The 24611-nt window shown below is 39.0% G+C and overlaps 1 protein-coding gene across 1 annotated transcript in view; it reads left to right on the top strand.

Moving 5' to 3' along the window:
• Positions 1-24611, top strand: part of itgb5 (integrin, beta 5) — a 106992-nt gene that overhangs the window by 60112 nt on the left and 22269 nt on the right. Inside the window, exons 10-11 of the mRNA XM_057851917.1 lie at positions 590-764; positions 2704-2958. Coding sequence (XP_057707900.1) covers positions 590-764; positions 2704-2958 — 430 coding nt within the window. The remainder of the gene's footprint in view (positions 1-589; positions 765-2703; positions 2959-24611) is intronic.

Genomic DNA, 24611 nt, shown 5'->3' with positions numbered 1-24611 from the left:
ATTTTATGACTTGCTTTTTCATTTTGCACAGTTTTAAGTATATTTATATTTAAAATATAAAAAATATATCACTTTTTTGCATCAAGAGAAAATACTTTTTACTTAGACTAGTAACATTCAAGTACTTTTACTTGAGTAATATTTTTGTTATACACTTGTACTTGCCTAATTTTTTGAATTGCACTGTGCAAAAACGACTTTTAAAAAAATCACTGAATCGGAGCAGATTTGTGGGAAATGTTTTCACATAGCTATAGATTAAATGTTTCATGTTATTTATCTTTTGTTTGTTTGTTTGGTTTTTTTTTTTTATTACTATTTTTTTGGACAAGTGATTGGCATTTGAAACTGATGTCAGCTGATCTACACTTGTCCTTAAAGACAGTGCAGAATGATCTATAGTGGTGTAGAACTGGAGCATAAAGAAACCTGGTTGTATTTTTTTCTTAATTTTTAATTATTATTTTAAGAGTTGACTATATTTTCTTGGTAACATAAGGGAGGTTCAAATTATTAGAGGCCACAACATGAATTGGATTTTTTAAAGCTATGAAGTCTTGCTTCAATTTCTTCCCATTTTTCAATCCAGGTGTCATTTAATGTGAGCGTGGAGGCGAGGAGTTGTCCCCTTCGTGGCACCGATCATCATTTAGCCATCAAGCCAGTGGGCTTTAAAGACCGTTTGCATGTGGCTGTCGAGTACCAGTGCGAATGCAGCTGCACCCAAGCAGCCCAAATCAATAGCACCATCTGCAGCTCTATTGGTAACTGATTTCTTTCTGTTTGCTCATCCATTTTCAATGTTTTCAAGCCATTATGGTCTGAATTTAAAAAAAAAAAAAAAAAAAAAAAAAGGAAAGGAAAGGAAAAAATACTCATTGAAATTGAAATATTTCAACATAATGGTATTGATTTCACTTTCAGAATGACAGACATCAAATACACAACTTTTTGGCTTTTTTTGATTCACCTGTAAATGTACTCATTCATTACCTAACATGTCACAGACATCCCTTTATTTCAAGGGCCACAAAATATTGTGTTGTATGGCTACATGAACAAAAGATTTTACAAAAAGAAAGGCTATATTCCCATCATTCATCATAAAAAAATGTGTTTCTTGTTTTCATTCATTTAGTTATGAGCAGTTAAACATTATGAATAACATGGTTATATGTAGTGCTGCACGATTAATCGATTAACTCGAGTAATTAGATTGGAAAAAAGCTTCAAATCGAATTTTGCTGCTTCAAGTATTCGTTAAATTTGAGTGGCGTTGTAATTTTTTTTTTTAAGTGTTTGCATTTAGTTTTATTGATTTGGATGGATATACTGCTCTCTAGTGGCCACAGTGAATATTACATAACTCATTTAACAAGGTTAAATCCAGCTGCTCCCTGTTAGGACCAACATAAGATAAGTTTTTGTCTGAGCTAATGCTTTTTATTAGGGCTGTCAAAATTATCGCGTTAACGGGCGTTAATTAATTTTTTAAATTAATCACGTTAAAATATTTGACTCAATTAACGCACTTGCCCAGCTCGGACAGATTTAAATGACAGTAGAGTGAAAGGCCCACTTGTTAATTGTGTTTTGCGGAGTTTTGCTGCCCTCTGCTGGCGCTTGGGCGCGGCTGATTTTATAGTGTAAGTAATTATTGTCATCAACAATGGCGGGCTACTAGTTTATTTTTTGATTGAAAATTTTACAAATTTTATTAAAACGAAAGCATTAAGAGGGGTTTTAATATGAAATTTCTATAACTTGTACTAACATTTCTCATAAAGAACTACAAGTCTTTCTATCCATGGATCACTTTAACAGAATGATAATAATGTTAATGCCATCTTGTTGATTTATTGTTAATATAAACAAATACAGTCCTTATGTACCGCATGTTGAGTATACAGTGGGGAGAACAAGTATTTGATACACTGCCAATGGGAAAACCCATTGGCAGTGTATCAAATACTTATTCTCCCCACTGTATATATCCATCTTGCGTCTTATCTTTCCATTCCAACAATAATTTACAGAAAAATATGGCATGTTATATAGATGGTTTGAATTGCGATTAATTGCGATTAATTACGATTAATTAATTTTTAAGCTGTAATTAACTCGATTAAAAATTTTAATCGTTTGACAGCCCTACTTTTTATGCATTCGTAATTTAGTTTATAAGTATATTAAGCCGTTCTTTGTGGGGATTATGTGTTTAAGCAGTTTGTTAAGAGCATTGTAAAAAAATAAGTTAGCATTTTATATCATTTAAGACAGTGAGCTTTTACTATGCATTTAGCCAATTGTTCTTTTGTTGTATTCATTTATTTATTTATTTATTTATACCATTTGAGACAAAGGTCAGGAATTTTAATTTTATTTTTAAATGAAAGTGCAATTCTTCATAGTTTGAAGAAACACTGGGAATTTTTATTTTGTATTCATATTTAATGCTCTTTTTTTTAAAGTGCAATCTCCTAAAATTCTGCAATGCAATAAATGTTTCTCATCTGATTACTCGATTATTCGAACGAACTAGTCGCGAGATTAATCGACTACTAAAATAATCGATAGCTGCAGCCCTAGTTACTGTATATATCTTTGCTAGTGAATGAGTTAATGACAAAACGTTACAATGTGCAGTACTGTTTGTCATGTTTTTTAATAAGAGTAAATTGAAGGACTTATTTGTTTTGGTAGGCACATACAAGTGTGGGAGCTGCTTTTGCGACCCGGGCTACCTCGGTGCCCGCTGCGAGTGCCAGGAGGGGGATGCGAGCAGCATATACGTGGGCGCCTGCCGCGAGAGCGAGGGCAAGCAGTTGTGCAGCGGACGCGGCGAGTGCAGCTGCAACCAGTGCATGTGCTATAAATCGGAGTTCGGCAAGATATACGGCAGCTTCTGTCAGTGCGACGACTTCTCGTGTGCTCGACACAAGGGCATCCTCTGCTCAGGTAAACAACACTGTACGGAGGCTGCTACTTTCCCACTCAAAGATGCTTTACATTGCATTTAACATTCATTACTCCACACAAGGCAATAACATATACAGAGCTGTCCTGGAGACGGCCTGACAGAATCAAGGCAGTCAATTTGTGTCATTGGCACGAAACTACTACTGATAACACAACAGCCGTTTCTCAAAACTCAAGTCAGGACTCTGTTAGGCTCTGATTACATTTCACAAACACCTGAGAACACAAACACGGACAAGAACACATATTGAAAAGTGTCGACTTTAAAGTGGAAAGTATAGTATCGGATAATACTTTTGATAAAATGCTTTCATATCTCGAGGTACTACTGAACTTAACTTGGCGTAATGACGCGTTAGCTTATAGCATTGCAGATTGCACACTGGAAAAAACACACCTTAAAACTAGTTAAATTTCCTTGTTTTCAGTGTAAATGTACTAAAAATAAGTGAAATTATCTGCCGGTGATTCAAGTAAATTTTACTCATTTAGATTTGTTGAATAAGAAAAACAGCGAGCTGAAAATAAGATTAACAGACTTATTTCAAGAAATAAATTAGTATATTTAATCCTTAAAAAAGCTTGTGTGTCAGAAATGAATACGTATTGTTCAAAACATATTTTGAAAGCACATTTTTCTTGATTTAGGTTAAAAATTACTTATTGTAATTTTCGGACTTAAGGCGCACCTGACTATAATTGGATTATAATGTGCCTGACCACATAATTTGACACGAAAACGACATTTGTTCATATATAAGCCGCAGCTCTCCTCACTGTGTTATGGAATAGTTACACATAAAGATATTAACTGGTAACACTTTATTCGACAGCGGCATCATAAGACTGTCATAAGATCAAATGAACCTTCATTTGGCAATCACTGCTCCCTTGGGGGAGACGGTCAACCTCTGCTGCCACCTGGTGTCAACACTGTTGTCGTCCAACGTGCCTCCTAGCATGCATTGCAGTGCTACAGATGTAAATAACAATCAAAATTCATGTTCTGTGCTAATAATTTTTTCAGTTGCTGTTCCATGTGTTTCATTAATTGCTAGTTATGGTATTTGGTAACACTTTACTTGACAGTGGCGCTATCAGAATGTCATAAGACAATCATAATTATGACATGACTATATCATGAGCATTTATGAATGCCTGTAACAGACGTCATTTACAGTCATCTGGCAAATTATCTCACTTTTGAAAGGATATAAAAGAACCGAGCTGGACATAAATGGAGTTAGTGACATAATTTGCCGGATGGCATTGATTCACTCCCAGCCATTTTCACCAATACCCCCTCCGCTCCCGGCCGTTTTACTGGATTTTGACTGAGACCCACAGAAAATTCTGTTCTATTGCTATATAAACATGGAACCCACCACAAGAAAGATTAAACTCTCTTCTTTCAGGAGGAAAAAAGTTATTTCATATTTTTTCCCATTCTGTAGAAATCAGCATTAGAAAATAGCTTAGTTTGAGCAATTTTCCAATTTCTGATGAAAAACAGTGAAATTGAGCTTTTTGTGAAAGCATACATTTCAAACATAACTTTGACTTTAACACAGCTATTTTTTGCTTTAGTTACATCCCAAACATCTGAATAATGTTTTCCTTTTACAAAATAACGTAAACAATAAGACAAATAGAGGTTTTGATAGCAAAGTAACAATTTATTTACACATAACTAACTGAGAGATGTCACTGTTGTGGCTGCGACAGCCTGGGGTAAACTTTTCCCTCATCGCCGCCTGTCTCTGCTCTGCAAGCAGCACGGACTCAACGGCATCGTCTGCTGCACCGGTGGTCCCGATCGTTCTGCTCGGTCGTCCAATGCCTGGCATCCTGGACGTCCATTTAGTCGTCTTCCGCTGGTGCCCCGGCCATGCGGCCCGGCCGTTCATTCCGTTTAATCGGATTGCGGGTCTTACCAAATGCGCTACTGCCCTCCAGTGGCCAGTTTTATTGCTTTAAAATGATTTTCACTTTTGTGCTTTGGAGCTAAGTTGAATCAGAACCCAGAGATGTCTCTTGTGAAAAAAAAAACGTAAAAGACGTATAAATACGTCTTTGGGACACTGAAACCATTAAAAATAGAACTTATTTATACGTTTTTGGGAGCAAATGAGTTAATGACATCTGTCATAAGCATTCAGTATTAGCCAGGATAGTGATGGGTCTTATGACAGTCTTATGACGCCACTGTCCAATAAAGCGTTACCTATTAAACCCAAATAAATCAACAAATAAGCCGCACTGGACTATAAACTGCAGGATTCAAAATGAGGGGGAAAAAGTAGCAGCTTATAGTCCAAAAATTACGGTACTTTAAATGTATGGGCCTAATGAGATCAAAACTACTGCAAATGGAAAGTAAACTGTTTTGGTCAGTTATTTCCAGGGGTGAAAGTGGCTAGAATTTCTTGCCGGAACTTCCTAACATAAAGTTCGGCACAGAACCCTTTTTTATGTGTGTCTGTGTGTGTGGGGGGGGCTTAAACCTCCTAAAACCACCAAAATGCAAGAACTTTTGGCACGGTTATAAATATAACACACAATAAAACACAACAGGTTTCACAGTGGTTAGCACGTTCCCCTCACAGTTCTGATACCAAGGGTTCAATCCCGGGCTCCGGCCTTCCAGTGTGGAGTTTGCATGTTCTCACCATGCCTGCGTTGGTTTTCTGCTGGTGTGTGTGAAAGCAGGGCTATAAACATGGCAAGCTGGAAATGGCTAAATTAAACTGAAAACATAACGAAATTAAAATGTCAATCATTACGTTCGGGTCGGGGTTCTCGCAAAATTTTTTAAATAAATATATATTTATATACGTATACCAAAACGATGTATGGATGTTAAACAAAGGAATAATTATCAAATAAATAATATGGATAAAAAAGACAAGGCGCTGTATGGTCATTGCAGAGCCAGAGCGTGCCATGCGCCCTCTTTTTACTCCTCTGCGATGCAAAACCTGTTTATTTACATTTTACAAACTTTTCCAGCATTATTTCGTTGTGCAAATGCATTTAAAATGATCATAAAAATATGTAGACTATTTAAACATTAAGAAAAGTTGTGTTTTTTTTCTGCCAACTGAGAATTCGTTACAAAAGACAGGCTTTAATGCGCAGGCATTGTCACCAAATGTAATCACTCAAAACGCAACTAGTCCGTTTTTCCAAGCAGCAAGCAGTGATCTGTCCAGGTCTGACTGGAGCATCCCTTACCTCTCCTCCTCACAAATAATACATAGAATTTTGAGGGGTTTTTTTTCTCCGGCTTGGGCCTACAAATAAAATATAAAATTTCGTTTTTTTTTTTCCGGGCTCGGGCCTACAAATAAAACATAACATTTTGGGGTTTTTCGGTCCTGCAAATCAAGTTAATTGATCGAGCTCGGGCGGGTCGGGCATTAATACCAGCGGACCCGGGTCGGGTCGAGTCGGGTTTTTAGGCCCGATCATACCTCTTGATGACCTTAAATTGGTTGCAGTTACACGTCGGGGAACGCTCCCTCCGGAACAAAACACAACAGGATTTGACCAACATTGTGACAATGCTGACCAAAAATGACGTAATGTCCAGGTTATAAAATCGCCCAGCAGCCTTCCATGCACAGAGAGTGCCAGTGGGCAACACAGGTCAAGTCTGTGAAAGCGTCCAACCGGCTTCATTCTCGGAATCTTTTCATGCACGAAAGCAATGACGAGAGTAAATCCTGGGTTACCTTATACGGGAAATTCCCTGGTAATATGTGTGAAAAGGGCTACAGGCAATGCGACTTGTCAGATAGAGAGAGAGACGCTGGGGAGAACTACGTAGAATAAATGAATAATAAAAATCAGTGAAAACGGATGACGCTAAGCAAGCTCTTTATTAGGCTTGTATTGTTAACACTTGTGTATGTAAATCTGACATTAGTAGATTGTTCTTATTGGAGATGCGTGTGTGGCAGCGTGGCAGGCTTTTTTTTTTTTTTTAAACATTGGGTTTTGACAGTTGCCGTCATATTTTCGGAATCAACGCACTGTATGTCGGAACGGCGTTCCGCCATTGTATTTCTTGGTGGAACGCCGATCCGGTGCGTTCCGGCCCACTTTCACCCCTGCCGAAGACACGTATTTACTCAAATATGTTCCTTCATAAACTGATGTTAAGAAGGAAAGGAGGCCACGGATCCAGTAGAGGGTAGCTATAGCAACCAGGGAAACAGCGTTGTAACATTATGGAATGAGGAGGGCGAAGGCAAATTGAAATGAATTTGTTTATAATTTTACTAGGGAAGTCTGTCCAAACAATAGCACGAAATCTGTGTGTGTGGGTGTGTGTGCGCGTAGGTTACGTTTAAAAAAAAAAAAAAAAAACTGGTGTCATCAATTCCCAGTTGTGCAACAGAAGCATGCTGGTATTTTCTAGGTGGCTGTGGCTCTGTTGGTAGAGCTGATCATCCTTTCATTGAAGTATTGGGTGATGACTTCATGCCATTTATCTTTTTTGTCTTAATTTCATTGTAACTGGTAACGACCCTGTAATGTGCATTGCTGTCACCACAGGATTGGAATTGGCAACAATATATTAATAAGGGCCAGGTTAAGAAGCCATACATTTCCATGTGAGTCTGCATGTGTAAAGCTAGTTTACGAGTTCTTCTTATGGTAAAAAGTAAATAGCCATATGCTACAGTCAATGTTTAATATATACACATCTGTTAAATGAATTCACTCAAGAGTGTAAAACATTATTTTAGATCTATTCATCTTAGAAAGACAAGTTTAGATCCATCGATGTAACTTGGAGTTACCTTATCTGTCTTTGTGCTTTCTTTCGAGATGCACTGTCATTGGTGTTTCAGTCAGTTGAAGACTGCAGAGTTTGAGCACTGCAAAGAGATTTCTTTTGTTTGGCAAATTGATATTTTTGTGGTTGAGATTAACATGAAGTGAATTTATATTTGTTGCTATGAGCGCGCATGGATTTTCGCATTCACATATCGCAACATTCACTTCCATTTGTGCATGAGGGGCAGTAATCTATTCTGCGTCGGTCTGAACATTGCGAAGATAACTAAAACTGTACAAATAACTGGGGAATTTGGGCATTATTAACACATGAATTGAATGGTTTGTTGTTTTGCACCCTACTAATGAATTTGAGGAAGAGCAGCAGATCAATGCTTATGTATCAAATTGAAAATTCTGAGTATAGTCTAAGATCGAGTCAAGACCAAGTCTTTTAGGAGTCGAGATGAGACGAAGACCTTCAAAATGCAGTCTCAAGATCTAGAGTGATTTTGAGTAGCCAGTACCAATGTCCTGGTTTGTGGAGGCTCAATAATCAGCAACCAATAAAGTCCCTTTTCTATCAAGCATTAGTTAAGATAGGAGTTGAATCAAAGCACCCCAAAGCATTTGAGAATACGTGTGTGTGTGTGTGTGTGTGTGTGTGTGTGTGTGTGTGTGTGTGTGTGTACATACAATCGGGAAATGATCACAGTAATATTGTGAACATACACATTTCCATCTTTAATACACATGTGTAAATGCTAGTCTGATTAGCTTGCACCAATCCATACCCTATTGCTCTCAGTAAGTGCTTGAAAAGCGGCTCTACTGAATGTGTTGCTTTCCCAGAACATTTGGGGTTCTGCAGCAAGACCTTTTAGTGAGGCCACTGGCTTGCACCCAGGCCACAGAGTGTGCTTTGTGACAGTCTTGGCCTGCACAATGCCAGCCTCTATTTATGCATGCCCAACAAGTGTTTGGTTTAATATGTTGAAACCAGACCTGACACATTGAGCACACTGTGGCAATCATTAAATGTTAACAGTCCAATACACCTTCTTCTTCCACTGCCCTCTTCGACAGTAAAGAGCTTTAATGAGGTTCTATTAATTATAGCAAACAATACACACCTTTTTCTACCCCTCATCCTGCTTCCTGTGTGGCATTGTGCGAATGAGGCATGCTGGGAAAAGTTTTTTTAGTGTTTTAATTATATCCTCTTTTAATGATATTTTGATGATGCAAGCCTTGTAGAAAATGGATGAATGATTTGTTCCATTAAAACTGGTGATAACATAAACTTTTGAATTCCATACCGCTCACAATCTAATGCTCAACAAAAAACAGCTCATGTGTTGTGTGTAAGGCTGCAAAAAATAATCGATCAAATATTTAAGTCAGTTGCCAATTAATTTGATAGTCGATTTTTTTCCGTTAGCTGTGAGCCGTTTTGTTTGGGTCCTTTGTGCATAATGTGAGGCTGCGCGCATGCCATTGATTAGAGCAAGAGTGAGAGACAGTTCACTGCTACACTCAGGTTGGGTTGCTGTATCAATACAGTAGTATTACGAAGTGTCAAGTGATAGTCTTTATTGTTATGTTAGATCCAATGTGCCTCCGTCAGAGGTGAGTAAATGAACGAAGCCAATTGTATTGTTTGCATTTTGTTGATGAGGTGTTAGCAATGATGCTAATCAGTGTTCTAAGTGTCCGTCCGTATTGTTTTGGAGAAGCATATTAGCTCTTGAGTTATTGTTAGATACTATAGTTGTCTCATTTCTTTTTATATAGAAACCACACACATAACTCATTCTTACAACAGCTTAGTCTCCATTTAATACAAACTCCCATTTAAAATGTGAATTGTCTTAATAACTGGTCTGTACATTGTCGGGGAAAAAATGCCAAACTTCAGTTATGAGACAGAAAGAGACCCTAGCCAAAATGACAAGGGTGCCCAAATTTTTGCACCTGTGCAATTTTGTATTGGTGCTTAATGCACATCTTCCTTTTGGTCCGATAAATCTAGTTCATATTCTGAAATGTTACTCTGCCCATCAGTTTTTGATGCATCAAAATGAAATTGTTGATCCAAATTACCAATGTTTAATGAGTGAAAACTTCCCGGGATGCCCCACCTTTTTCTATCGCTGTATATTTTACCCTCACAGTTTAATTTCTTGCCTTTTGTTTTTCTTCAATTCTGCAACATTGGCTGAAGTTCACAGCAATTTCTTTTAAATGTTACTGTAAACATCAGCTGGACAGATACCTGTTCTGTAGGTCATGTGTGTTGTGATAATAACCTTTACCAGCAACATATGCTGGTATCTGCACTTCCACGGCACATTGTTTGCCTTGTATCGTTAACAGAGCAAAGTCTGCTTTTTTACACTAAGGTATAAAGATGTAATCTATTTCAGCTGATGCACCCATTTTTTATTTTTTTCTGTTTATTTGTAGGTGTGTAAGACCCATGTCGCTTTAGCAAATTTCAAGTTGTACTATCAAGAAACCTTTGACCCGAATCACAAGATGTGTACAGTGTTACCTCGACATACGATCGCTTCGACACACAATCTTTTCGACATGCGACGTAAAATTTGACTCGCCATTTGTTTCTACATCTGACGACATGCTCGAAATACGACGATCAATGACAACACCACAGTTTCTTTGTTTTCCCGCAAGACGGACGCACAGCAGATTTTCTTGTGAGCGAAATCAACATGGGTTCCAACAATGTTAGTGCAGGTGGTGAAAAAAAAGGGAAAAAGGTGATGCTTACCATTGACATTAAAATGGACATGATAGAAAAATGTGAGCGTGGGGTCCTCGGCGGTCTTCCTCCGTTCGCCAGTATTTATAAGTTAAGGTGGCAGTTATTATTGTGGTAACATTGCTAAAGAAATCGCCAGCTTCGTCAAGTTTCTAATTTATTTAATCAACTTGTGCAACACAACACGCCTAGTGTCCCCCGCAACAAGTAAACAAAGTGAAAGTAAAAAGGCTCACTGTCAAATCAGCCACGCGATGCGTTCAGGTACACCACGCAAACACATTCGCCGAATTAGAACGTGCTTTGTTAACATTATTACAGGTATTATTATTATTATTATTATTATTATTACCGGTACTATTATTATATTATTATTACGATTTAAACATGGCCAGGGTACCGACGAGCAGGCAGCGCAAACACCTAACTTGGCCGCAAAATACTGTCCCAAGTGGTGCGATTGGGCCTGAGTCGCAAGTTTGAAACCTTACTGTAGGCTATGTCAAAGTTGAAAGTTGTTACCGGCACTGTTATGCATCACTTTATTACACAATTTTCTTAGGTGAAATCATGGGGAAGCCTCCAGTGTTGGATAATCCAATACCCTGCAATAGCCGAAAATTTTCCTACCCTGGTGAACGCAATCCTCATATTTGCCGTTTTTGAAAAAGTGAAGAAAAAGAAAAAAACAACCATTTTGAGAACGCGATCAACAATTTGTTGTTGTCTTGTTTTGATAATCCCATAAAACTCAGCACCATAGACCTAAAGAACATGAGCCTTCAGATGTCAGAAATACCCAATATCTGGCATTTACGAACGCAAATGAAAAGCATGGCATTTGTATGCCCTGAATGTCGAGATGAGTGACTGGTTTGTCCAGTTCTTCTTTTCAATTCTGAAATACAGCCAAGACAATTCCCCCCTCCTGTTCTTTGCCTGTGCTATTTATATAAACACGGATCACCGAGGGGAAAAAAAAAAACTGAAGTGGTAGCTTTTAGAGGCCATGTATCAGCGCTAAAAGTTCACTCTCAGTTTACCGTCATTCTAGCAACGAAAGCTGAAAAGTGACTGGTCAGGTTTAGCTTCATGGTTCATTCACTTTACTGAATTCAATCCCTACGGGAAAACTGGTTCCCTTTATCCTCTTTTATCATGGAGACATGACGTGACATGACTTTGACAGACAAAATCCTCCAGCATGGATGATGGAAATGAGTTGATGGATGAGTGCCGCACCCTCATCCCGCCCCAAAGCAATGGCTAATAACGCTTACTGGAAACCTGAAACATGAAGCTGCATATTATGCCAAAAAGAGTCATACCAGAGCTGTACTGTTTGTTGAACATGCATCTAAAGACAGGTGTGGCTATACCCAAAGCAGGTGATGAGTCTGAGGCAGATTCTCGAGGCTGACAGATGCTTTTCTCATTTGCAGATGTCGGTCTAACAGATTATACTGTAGTCCTAGAGGCTTTTATTTGTTTGTTTAGGAAGTATTTTCAACATTTGTTTGTGTGTTTGTTTGTTTGTAATCCAGTAACGAAAATAAATTCATATTTCTTTACTACAGTACTTTATTCTTGTTTTAAAATAATTCATTGGGACAGCAACATGTTTAAAACTTATCAGAAATTATTACATTTGAATTGCTTAAAAACCATTTATTAAAATAAAAAAAAAAAGTGTGTATATACACACACTCACCGGCCACTTTGTTAGACCTGTCCAACTGCTCGTTAACACTTAATTTCTAATCAGCCAATCACATGGCGGCAACTCAGTGCATTTAGGCATGTAGACATGGTTTAAGACAGGGGTGTCCAAACTTTTTGTAAAGGGGGCCAGATTTGGTGTAGTAAAAATGTGGGGGGCCGACCTTGGCTGACAGAACAATATATTCAAGCAAATTTTAGCAAGCCATTCTGTGCGTCACATTTGCTTCATTATTTTTTTAAATGAATAATTTCAACAATCTCGCAACTAGCCTTTGTGGCGTTCTCTTTTGACTCTCGGGCTCTTGCGCAATTCTACTGTGGAATTAAACTAGCTTCAGGTTGCTTCAATTTCTCGCAACGTATCTTCCCTGTAATCTTGTCGTACATGTCAGCGTGTCTTGCTTGGTAATATCGCCTCTCAGTGAACTCTTTAAAAAAGGTGACTGTCTCTTTGCAAAAGAGGAGGACACATTTATTGCGTATTTTGGTGAAGAAATAGTCCAATTTCCACCTATCCTTGAAGCGTTGGCCAACACAGTCAACTGTCTTTTGTTGACTATCGCCATTTTAGGAAATTGGAAGGGTCACACGGGGTAGTGGGTAAATGAGGAGCAGCATTTAGTGTGTAAGCTACTTCATATGCTGGTAAATGGTGTTATACTTATATAGCGCTTTTCCACCTTTCATGGCGCTCAAAGCGCTTTACACTATCTCGCCATCTACCTACTGGTGACGCAGCACCAGGAGCAACGTGTGGTTCAGTATCTTGCTCAAGCACACTTAGACGAGTTCATCAGGACGGAGAATCGAACCCACAACCTCTGGTTTTGGGGGACAACTACTCTACCACTGAGCCATGCCACCCCTGGTAGCAGTACTGCTGACCAATTTATTAAGTCTGTGTCCGGGCCAGACGTTATTGATTTTATGACAGAGGCAGGGGGCCTGATGAAATTTGACCGCGGGCCGCATTTGGCCCCCGGGCCGGACTTTGGACATGTCTGGTTTAAGACAATCTCCTGCAGTTCAAACCGAGCATATCAGTATGGGGAAGAAAGGTGATTTGAGTGACTTTAAACGTGGCATGGTTGTTGGTGCCAGAATGGCTGCTCTGAGTATTTCAGAAACTGCTGATCTACTGGAATTTTCACGCACAACCATCTCTAGGGTTTACAGAGAATGGTCCGAAAAAGAAAAAATATCCAGTGAGCGGCAGTTCTGTGGGCGGAAATGCCTTGTTGATGCCAGAGGGCAGAGAATGACCACACTGGTTCGAGCTGATAGAAAGGCAACAGTGACTCAAATAACCAACCGTTACAACCAAGGTAGACAGAAAAGCATCTCTGAACGCACAGTACGTCGAACTTTGAGGCAGATGGGCTACAGCAGCAGAAAACCACGCCGGGTGCCACTCCTTTCAGCTAAGAACAGGAAACGGAGGCTACAATTTGCACAAGCTCATCGAAATTGGACAATAGAAGATTGGAAAAACGTTGCCTGGTCTGATGAGTCTCGATTTCTGCTGCGACATTCGGATGGTAGGGTCAGAATTTGGCGTGAACAACATGAAACCATGGATCCATCCTACCTTATATCAACGGTTCAGGCTGGTGGTGGTGTAATGGTGTGGGGAATATTTTTTGGCACTCTTTGGGCCCCTTGGTACCAATTGAGCATCGTTGGAATGCCACAGCCTACCTGAGTATTGTTGCTGACCATGTCCATCCCTTTATTACCGTAATGTACCAAACTTCTGATGGCACATTCAGCAGGATAATGCGCCATGTCATGAAGCTGGAATCATCTCAGACTGGTTTCTTGAACATGACAATGAGTTCACTGTACTCAAATGGCCTCCACAGTCACCAGATCTCAATCCAATAGAGCATCTTTGGGATGTGGTGGAACGGGAGATTCGAATCATGGATGTGCAGCCGACAAATCTGCACCAACTGTGTGATGCCACCGTGTCAATATGGACCAAACTCTCTGAGGAATGCTTCCAGCACCTTGTTGAATCTATGCCACGAAGAATTGAGGCAGTTCTGAATGCAAAAGGGGGTCCAACCCGTTACTAGCATGATGTACCTAATAAAGTGGCCGGTGAGTGTATATACAGTATAATATACAGTGGGGAGAACAAGTATTTGATACACTGCCAATGGGAAAACCCATTGACAGTGTATCAAATACTTGTTCTCCCCACTGTATGTATATATACAATTATACTTTGGGGAAAAAATGAAAAAATCTTATATGTGTCTCTTTTCAATGCTAAATCTGAATACATTGAACACACACACAAAAAATAGGGGGGTGGGTGCGCTGCTTCAGTTTTTCACTTATCGCGGCGGGTTCTGGTCCCCATTAACCGTGAAAAACGAGGAATCACTGTAATGTAGAGGTGTGCATCGACACCGCCCTCACGATTCGATTCGATTACGATTCGGAAGGCCACGATTCGATTCGATTCGATTCAGAGGGTCACGATTCGATTCGGCAATGCATTGCGATGTATTAAAGCCTGAGATGCATTAAAATTCTAAAGCAAAGCATATTTTTTGTGAATCATGAGCCAACACAAGCGGACAGACATTAAACAACTTTTTATTGGCTCTTGTGTCACTCCTGGTCGAAGTCAAATGAAAATAGTATACTTTCATATATATCTTAAAAAAATAAAAAAATCAGATCACAGCATTTAATTAGTGCTTATAATGAGACCAGGGCTTTCTCTTTTTTTATTTTTTTTAATTTTTTTTTTTACACACAGTAGCAGCCTTTCACACAGTGCAACATCTGAACTCCTGTGCAAAATCAGTAATAACAGTCACTGTATTTTAGTCACAACGACCCATCAATAAAAATATTCAAGTAAATATTAAAGAAAACGACAAAGAAAATATTGTAGTGCAGCAGCATCTTTATCGCAATATCAATCCAGGGATCAGTTCAGTTGCAAACAAAACATCAACTAAATTGCAATGTAGAACAAAAGTAAAATGTAGGCCTAGCCAATCTTATATCTATAATATTTCTCGCTCCCTCTTTCTCCGTTTCAGCCATTGTTATGTTATGTCCTATCTCTCTGCTCTCTCGATTACAACTGCGCTTGTCTGTGACGTTACTCCGGTAAGGAAGCGGATTTGGGTTCCTCGTCCCCCCTGCATAGAGGTTAGATCTTGTGCCCGAACCCGACCCGACCCGACCCGACCCGAAATGTTAAGCATTCACGTTTCGGTGGGTCGGGTCGGGCCGCCGCGCCGGACTAATAAAGTATTTAAAAAAAAAAATAAAAAAAATTTAAATTTTTTTTTAAAAATGCGCAGAGGGCTGTGGCGCAGCCCTCTTTTTCTTCTCCTCCTCCCATTATTTCGTTGTGTGAATGCTTTTATAATTCTCATAAATATATGTAGACTATTTAAATATTGAGTAAACTTGCGTTTTTTTCCTGCCAACTGAGAATTTGTTAGGAAAGACACTTTTATTTACGCACACAAAGGCAAATGTGATCCTTTTGAATCTTCTCCTCTGTGTGTCTGTAAAACCGTTTTTTTTTTTTTTTTTTTTTTTTAAATCAAACTTTCCCAGCGTTATTTCGTTGTGTAAATGCTTCTATAAATTTCATAAAAATATGTGGACCATTTAAATATTGAGTAAACTTGCGTTTTTTTCCTGCCAACTTAGAATTCGTTACGAAAGACACTTTTATTTACGCACACAAAGGCAAATGTGATCCTTTTGAATCTTCTCCTCTGTGTGTCTGTAAAACCGTTTTTTTTAAATCAAACTTTCCCAGCGTTATTTCGTTGTGTAAATGCTTCTATAAATTTCATAAAAATATGTAGACTATTTAAATATTGAGTAAACTTGCGTTTTTTTCCTGCCAACTTAGAATTCGTTACGAAAGACACTTTTATTTACGCACACAAAGGCAAATGTGATCCTTTTGAATCTTCTCCTCTGTGTGTCTGTAAAACCGTGTTTTTTTTTTTTGTTTTTTTTTATCAAACTTTCCCAGCGTTATTTCGTTGTGTAAATGTTTCTATAAATTTCATAAAAATATGTAGACTATTTAAATATTGAGTAAACTTGCGTTTTTTGTCTGCCAACTGAGAATTTGTTAGGAAAGACACTTTTATTTATGCACACAAAGGCAAATGAGATCCTTTCGAATCTTCTCCTCTGTCTCTGTAAAACCGTTTTTTTTTTTTTTTTTTTTAAATCAAACTTTCCCAGCGTTATTTCGTTGTGTAAAGGCTTTTATAACTCTTATAAAAATATGTAGACTATTTAAACAGTAAGAAAACTTGAAGAAATGAAAATAAATTGCTGCTGCTGCTGCTGCGTTTTTTTCTCCGCATCACTCGGCTCGGGCATGCAAATCTATAGTTAATTGATCTTGCCGGTCGGGCTTCAATACCAACAGGCCGTGTCGGGTTGGGCTGGAATTTTTTAGGCCCGATCTAACCTCTACGGGCTTGCTTTGAATGTAAAGTAGCTCTCTCTACAGGTAAACATGAGAATAACAATACAAATGGGGAAACCAAATCCATTGCATCACCAGAATTGCGCAGGGAAGATTTTTGAACATACTTATATATTTTAAAATGCGCTGAATCGATTCTGCGTGTTGCCCGCATCGAATCGAATCGTCCCTGCCCCGCATCGATTATTGTTGACACCCTTACTGTAATGTACTGTTTTTTCGGCTGAGCATGTACTGTATTATCATTACGAAGTTGGCATTGTCATTGTAGACGCTACAATATATGCTCGTCTTTCAATGTTCATTCCAAATTGTTGGAAACCTTTACTTTTGGACTAATAATTTTAGAGTCGAAAACATTTTGAGTAACTTTCGACTGAAAATAGATGGAATTTGTATGAGATTTCGTTGACTAAGAATGGAAAATGACGAACACATTTTGAAATGACTAAAATATGAGTAAAACTGATAAGTATTTTCGTCCATAAGACTAAGAAGAAAATTTAAAGGGCTACCACAAACAACACTGCTGAGTTGACCCTCATGATACGAGCATGATCTGTTCCATGACCTAGCATGAATGTGCTCATATCATGAATGAATTTTCACAAAAAGAAGTAACTGAATTCCAATTAATGCGTGCAACTTCCCATTACCCCTAAATAATAATTCAAGGCATCAATTTTTAAGCTAAAAAAAATCTGAAAAAGAAAAGTATAAAAACCATGTTATTTACTGTACTGTATATGCGAGCACTAACCATTAGGGCTGAAGTCGAGAGATCTAACGAAAGTTTGAGCCAGCCGACCAGGAGAACGCAGAGAACCATATTTCCTGTCACATTTAATGAACCAATAGCATAACATGAACAAAACAATATTTTTGATGTAAGTTAATTGACGGACATGGTTAATGTTCACTTGTAAGTAGGGCTGCAGCTACGAATATTTTAGTAATCGAGCAATCGACTGAAAACCCTATCGGTTAATCGAGTAATTGGATGAAACTTTTTTTTTTTTTTTAAAGAGCAATTATAACTAGGCCTGCAAGCAGGACTGAACGGGCCCTCGCAGTTTGGCGCAACTCGGACGCCATGCAAACTCGGACGGCATGCAGGTCGAGGTGGTGGCAGACAGCCCCCCTCTACATCTCCCAAGTTATGACTGTTCAAAATATGTGGAGAGAGAAAATGATGACAGTCATAATCACTTTCCTTTTGGACCTTTCTGCTTTACCCAAACATCAGTAATTTTCATCAGCCATCTCAACACGTCTTAAGGCTTCCCTTATGCAGGTTTGAGGTTGATTGATTTTTTTTTTTCCCTTAGAGGAGGAGTGTGTCCCGTAAAAACGTGCATTTCCTGCTCCCACTAGGAGGCGCCAGGCACAATTGGTAATATTTCAATCCAGTCCTGTTCAGGCTGGGATACCTCACACACATGCCAGATTTAAGAGATTGAACGTTGTATGAGGGAGTTATCAGTCATTATCCGAATTTGGTGTTTAGCCGAAAAAATGGACGACTTTGGCACCTCCCCTAGGTCAGGCCCGTGAATGAAAACACACCATTTTGATAAATTAAGATTCCATATGTCTCATGAACAGTCTCGCCAATTTTGAGGATGATCAAACTAATTCCCTCCGTGCCAAGGTCTCAAATGTGCACACTGAAAATCGATAAAAATTTCGAATTCAATCCAAAATACCCGATTTCCTGTAGGATTTGGAATGTGTGTGCAAGAGACTTTTTGGAGCAGTTTTGCACAAGGTATCGACTCCCCAAAATTCATCACTCTATGTTAAAAAAACCTAATAGGAAACGCCTTTTTGAAAAATTCAAGGGGGCGCCATTGAGGCATTTTGTTTCATTTTTTCGTAACATTGCAAGATTATCGAACATTATCCAAAGCCGCATGTATGTGCAAAATTTGGTGAGTTTTCGTGCATGTCCAGGCCTCCAAATGTAAACTGTACTAGAAATGGACAGAAATTTCACATTCGATCCAAAATACCTGATTTTCTGTTGGATTTGGAATATGGGTGCAAGAGGCTTTTTTGAGCAGTTAGGCATAAGGTATCTACTCCCCAAATTTCATTGCTCTACGTTGAAAAAACCCAATAGGAAAGGCCTTTTTTAAAACTCCTTTCTGTCGCCACTAGTTGGCACTGTAGAGTTAATGCAAATGACCCCTACAGGACCCTTCAGGGTATGACTCTCAACAAGCATGGGAAGTTTGGCGCAGATATGTTGTATATCTGCTGAGTTATGACTGTTCAAAGTATTTTGCGAGACAAATTGTTGACGATCATTTTCACTTTCATGTTTGGACCCCTCTGCTTCAACGAAACCTCAATATTTTTCATCAGGCACCTGAACACAGGTCTTAAGGCTCCCCTGATGCAGGTTTGAGGTCAACAGATTTTTTTCCCTTGGAGGAGGAACCTGTCTCGTAAAAAAAGGCATTTCCTGTTCTCACTAGGGGGCGCTAGGCCTAATGGGTAATATTTCAATGCAGTTGTGTTCAGGCTGGGATACCGCATATACATGGCAGATATGAAAAAGATTGAAAGTTGTGTCAAGGAATTATTAGTCATTTACTGAATTCGGTGTTTTGCTGAAAAAATGGCCGACTTTGGCACTACGCCCAGGTCAGACCCGTGAATGAAAACACACCATTTTAGAAACTTAAGATCTCATATGTCTCCTGAACAGTAGAACTAACTCCCTCGGCGAAAAGGTCTCAAATGTGCACCCTGTAAATCGATAAAAATTTCATATTCGATCCAAAATAACCGATTTCCTGTTGGGTTTGGAATATGGGTGCCAATGCTTTTTTGAAGCGGTTTTAGACAAGGTATAGACTCCCCAAATTTCATCGCTCTACGCTGACAAACCCTGATGTTATAGGCCAATTTTAAAATTTCAAGGGGGCGCCACTGAGCCATTTTGTTACATTTTTTGCAACGCTGTTAAATTATCGAAATTTACAATTTTCCGCACGTATGTGCAAATTTTGGTGACTTTTCGCGCATGTTCAGGCCTCCAAATTGGCCGTTTTCATTTGCCCTGAAAAAAAATAAAATAAAAATAATAATAATAATCCTTTGCAAAACAATAGGGCCTTCGCACGCCTAGTGCTCGGGCCCTAAATATAGATGAGAAAACAATACATTTCATCTAATATTGAACCATTTTCAGTCAATCAATGTCTTTATTTTCGATGTACATTGTTGAAAACGGCCAACAATTTCATCTCAAATGTGACTAAAAAAAAGACCAATTCACTGCTTTCACTCAAAAACACTTTGAGAGCTTATAAAAAATATATTTCTTACCTAAAAACGTCATTACGCTTTATAACACACATCAATTAAAAGTTAGGTGTTTTTCCCACGTGTTTCAATTGAATTTCCACTTGTGTCAAGCTATAAGTTCTAGTTAAGTTTTAAGTTAGTCTAAACTGTAAGCCCTGATAGTTTTCACAGATTAAATAAAACCTGTATGTAAGCATCGACAGTGGTCATAATGAATAGAAACCTAGCCCTCCGCAGGAATAACGTTACGTGAGCGAGTGACAGTAACATGAATCTTATTTATGAGCGCTGGGAAGTGTACTGCTTTAAGATGGTGGCTGTTTTATTTTGCATCTAGTTCTACGTACATGTGATATCAATCACAGACATCAGACGCTACCTGCTACCACCGTAGCAACATGCGGGAGTAGTTTTTAGCAACGTCGGCGCAGTTTGTAACGGCTGTCGGCTGCAGTAAGTTTTTTTTTTTTTTTTTTTAATTGCTTCTTCTTCTACGCACGTGACGTCAGTGCGTTGTCCCTCATTAAAAGGAGTCCGGGCAAAACGTGGTGCTTAGAGTTGTCAAAATTAAACAATTCCTCGAGGTGCTCGAGTATTCGTTTCAGTTCTACTTGTAAACATAAATTATTTTGATGCACTTCAATACAAAATTCTATAACTGGAGACAACAAGGATGAGCAGCAAGTGGGGGATTCTGTTGATGCAAGATGCACGTATGCCACTTAGCGAGACGCCAAGACACTGGGCGAGTCAAAGCCAAAGAGAGAGCTCGCATGCAGGATGCCGAGGCACTCGTAAACGCAAAGTGAGAGACGTTTTCTTGATTTCGTCCATCACTCGTATCAGAAAAATTTGCTCGCGTATTGAGACTCAATTTCTCACATGACGATGCTCGTATCGTGAAAAACCCGTAAGGTGATGTGCTCATATCATGACGGTCCACTGTAATTGATTAAGTAGTAAAGTCAGTTTTATGGAATTTTCTGAACTCCACGTCACAGTAACTTCTAAGATTGTTGTCTGTTGCGCTTTTCCAGGTTGTTTGCATCTGTTTGATATACTGTATTGTCTTGTTGATACAAAGCTGCAGACTTGAGGGGTGCTTAAACACTGTTTACATGTTTGGTAATGACTGTGCTTTACTGAGTGGCTCAGACTATTTACTGTAACAGAAAATAGTGCTTGTCAAATTTCCTGATCCCTGTAATTGCAACCTGAGGTGATCTCATTTTTAATTAAACTTTTGCAAACTGTTTTGTTTTGGAAGGTTTCAGTACTCTTTCAACACAGAGCAGACAAAATTGTACTCATTGCAACAAAGCAGCACAATTAATCATTAGATTTGGTTTTACAGACAACAAACATTCAATCTTTATTGGCATTAATATTGAAGCAACCGCTTTTTGAAAATCAAGTGATATAATTAGAATCATGGATAACTAAACACTGCATAAAGATTGGAACAGCAAAACCTGATTTTCTGAATTTACAGACTTGTTGCAAAGCATGTTGGTGTTATTGCAGCTTTTATTGTCCGCAAGATTAGCTGATTTTAGTCAAAATGTCATACAGTACAAAATCATAGTTTGACTTGGCTTGAACTGAAGATTGACTAATTATTTGAAAATGAATTTATGCTGGGGTGTGAGATGATCAAATTTTAGTTGCGAAAAAAATCACTTAGCAATCAATCCCATTTATCATCATAAACATGTACTGCAAGTACAGGTACTCCAGGGCATATGCCTTAGCCTTCACTACCATCAGCTGATTTTAAGAAATGAACTGCAGTTATCACTACAGTCCATTAATCTAGGGTGCAGAAAAAGACTAGTTAAGTTCTTGAGCAAGGAAAGTCCACAGACCCGCTGTTGAGGACCTCAGTTGCCAAGCTTCTCACTATCTGAAAGTGGAACAATCAAGCTGAGGTCAACCAAGTTGAATGCAACATCAAGGGATCATGTACGTATAGTGTATAGGCAAGTAGAGCAGGGCTAGGATTGGGGAATGTGTGCCATGCAAACCGCAAGGATAGGAAGAAGACTGTGGTGGCAGAGGTGATGAGAATGGAGGAAGAGAGCTACTTTATGAAGGTCCCAGCGCCCTCAAGGGTGCTGAACGACCTAAGAGGGAGTTATCAATTGGAACATAAGCTGATCAGACCTGTGAGAGATTGGATAAACCAGACTCGGCTTCTTGATTCGCACAACTTACGAGATTTTACGAGTTTTCCTGTCCTCACAATCTCCACCAGTGGTTTTAAAGAGATGACTGTTGCCCACTCTGCAGTGTCCCCAATGTCCCAGGGGAGCCACAGACGGCACTATGAGCAGGTGCTGAGAAGACCGGCATAAATCTGTGGTGGGGTCGACTCGCTAGCAAACAACCACCAGCGGCACACCACACTAAAGCCCCTTTTAGACTTACTTCCTGTTAAATTCCCGTGTAAGGTGAGCATTTCCGCAAGTCATGGCTTTCAGACATGGTGAGATGTATCGCAAATTACCCGGGTTTAGAGCTGAAACGAATACTCGAGCAACTCGAGTAACTCGAGTTTAAAAACTGATCCGAGTAATTTTATCCACCTCGAGAAATCGTTTAATTTAGCCAGCTCCAAGCGTCACGTTTTGCCCAGAGTCCGGACTACTTTTAATGCGGGACAACGCGCTGATGTCATGTGTGTAGAGGAAGAAGCAATAAAAAAAAAAAAACTTACTGCAGCTGACAGCCGCTACAAACTACGCCGACGTTGCTAAAAACTACGTCCGCATGATGCTAGTGCGGTAGCAGGTAGTGTCCGATACGTCTCATAGATATCGCATGCATTTAGGACTAGATGCAAAATGACAGACTCGGCCCCGTCTGGGCAGCGTTACTAAACAGCCGCCATCTTTAAGTAGTAGACTTCTCATCGCTAATAAATATAACGTTACTGTCACTCGCTCACGTAGACGTAACGTTAGCCCTTCGGAGGGCTAGGTTTCTATTGATTATGACCACTGTCGATGCGTGGCTAACGTGTCTTAAATACAGGCTTTATTTAATCTGTAAAAACACAGCGCTGTAGAGTGATGAGGGTGTAAAATTAAAACATAATAAAGCTAACTGTCAGTTTTACCTCAGTAGTCATTGTTGAATAAAACACCAAGTAGCACTGGTCCCTAATGTGCTCCAATACAGCAGGTATCATACATTTATTTTGAACACAGCAAAAACTTTATATCCTATCAGTACTAACAGTTTAGACTAACTTAAAACTTAATTAGAACTTAAAAATAGCTTGACACAAATGGAAATTAAATTGAAACACGTGGGAAAAACACGTAGCTTTCAAGTGATGTGTGTCATCAAGCGTAATCACATTTATAGGTAAGAAATGTTTTTTTTTTTAATTTTTTTTTTTTTTTTTATAAGATTTAGAAGTTTTTTGAGTGAAAGCAGTGAATTTTTATTTCTAGTCACATCTGAGATGCAATTGTTGGCTGTTTTAACCAATGTACATAAAAAATAACGACATTGATTGACTTAAAATGGTTCAATATTGGATTAAATGTCTTTTTTTTCTCCTGTATATTTATAATTGCTCTTTACCTTAAAAAAAAGTTTTATCCGATTACTCGATTAATCAATAGAATTTTCAGTCGAATACTCGATTACTAAAATATTCGATAGCTGCAGCCCTACCCGGGTTGGACACTTTCAGACTTGTCCCATGTTGGCGACTCGGCTCTCTCTGTGCAGGGAAGGCAAGGGGCGGGATTTTAAATCCCGGACATTGTCATTTTTGGTCTGCATCAGTAACAAAATACACCACACGTTTCCAAAGATGGACTGTCTCTTCCTCGGCTCTGGAATGAAGTAGCAATTTAATTTAGATATTTCCAGTTTAATTTTACAATCTTTCTGGTTTGCTATATTGCAATGTTTGTTTACTGCTTTTCATCTTACTGCGAAGAAATGACGATCACACTTTAATGATATTTACGTCATCAGCCTTTGCACTGTGGCCCTGGAATTAAACAGCTGCTTTCACACATGCCGCGTCCAGAATACAAGACATTATACTAGGATGCAACCGGGTTAATGTCCGTGTCAGTAAGCCCGGGAATTTAGTTTCAGACATAAGGGCTACCCGTTTAAATTCCGGGATTTAACCGGAGTTCGGCGTATGTCTGAAAGAGCCTTAAGTGTGTCACAGGATGGTCGATCTTGACATGCAACCTTGAAATCACAACCACATCTTTCTGTCTGGACATTGTTACGCAGTCCTCAAAAGCAAGAAAAGTACATCTCATAGAACTGACAATCACTAAAGGAGGGAACCGAATGTTATCTACGAGCAAGAAAGTATTGGTACATTGGCTAGCTGTTGAGTGCAGGGCGACAGGCTGGAAGACCACCAAATACACAGTAGAGAGCAGATGCCCAGGCGTTGTGGGCCTATCAATAACTGTCATCTTAAGGAGTGAATAGGAAAGCTAAAGAGGGCCACGAAAGAACTGGCAGAGAAGGGAAGCTTTTGGCACTGAATAAAGAACT

Source organism: Corythoichthys intestinalis, chromosome 12 (assembly GCF_030265065.1).
Source record: "Corythoichthys intestinalis isolate RoL2023-P3 chromosome 12, ASM3026506v1, whole genome shotgun sequence".
Taxonomy (NCBI): domain Eukaryota; kingdom Metazoa; phylum Chordata; class Actinopteri; order Syngnathiformes; family Syngnathidae; genus Corythoichthys; species Corythoichthys intestinalis.
This window is presented reverse-complemented; position numbering and strand designations above follow the sequence as displayed.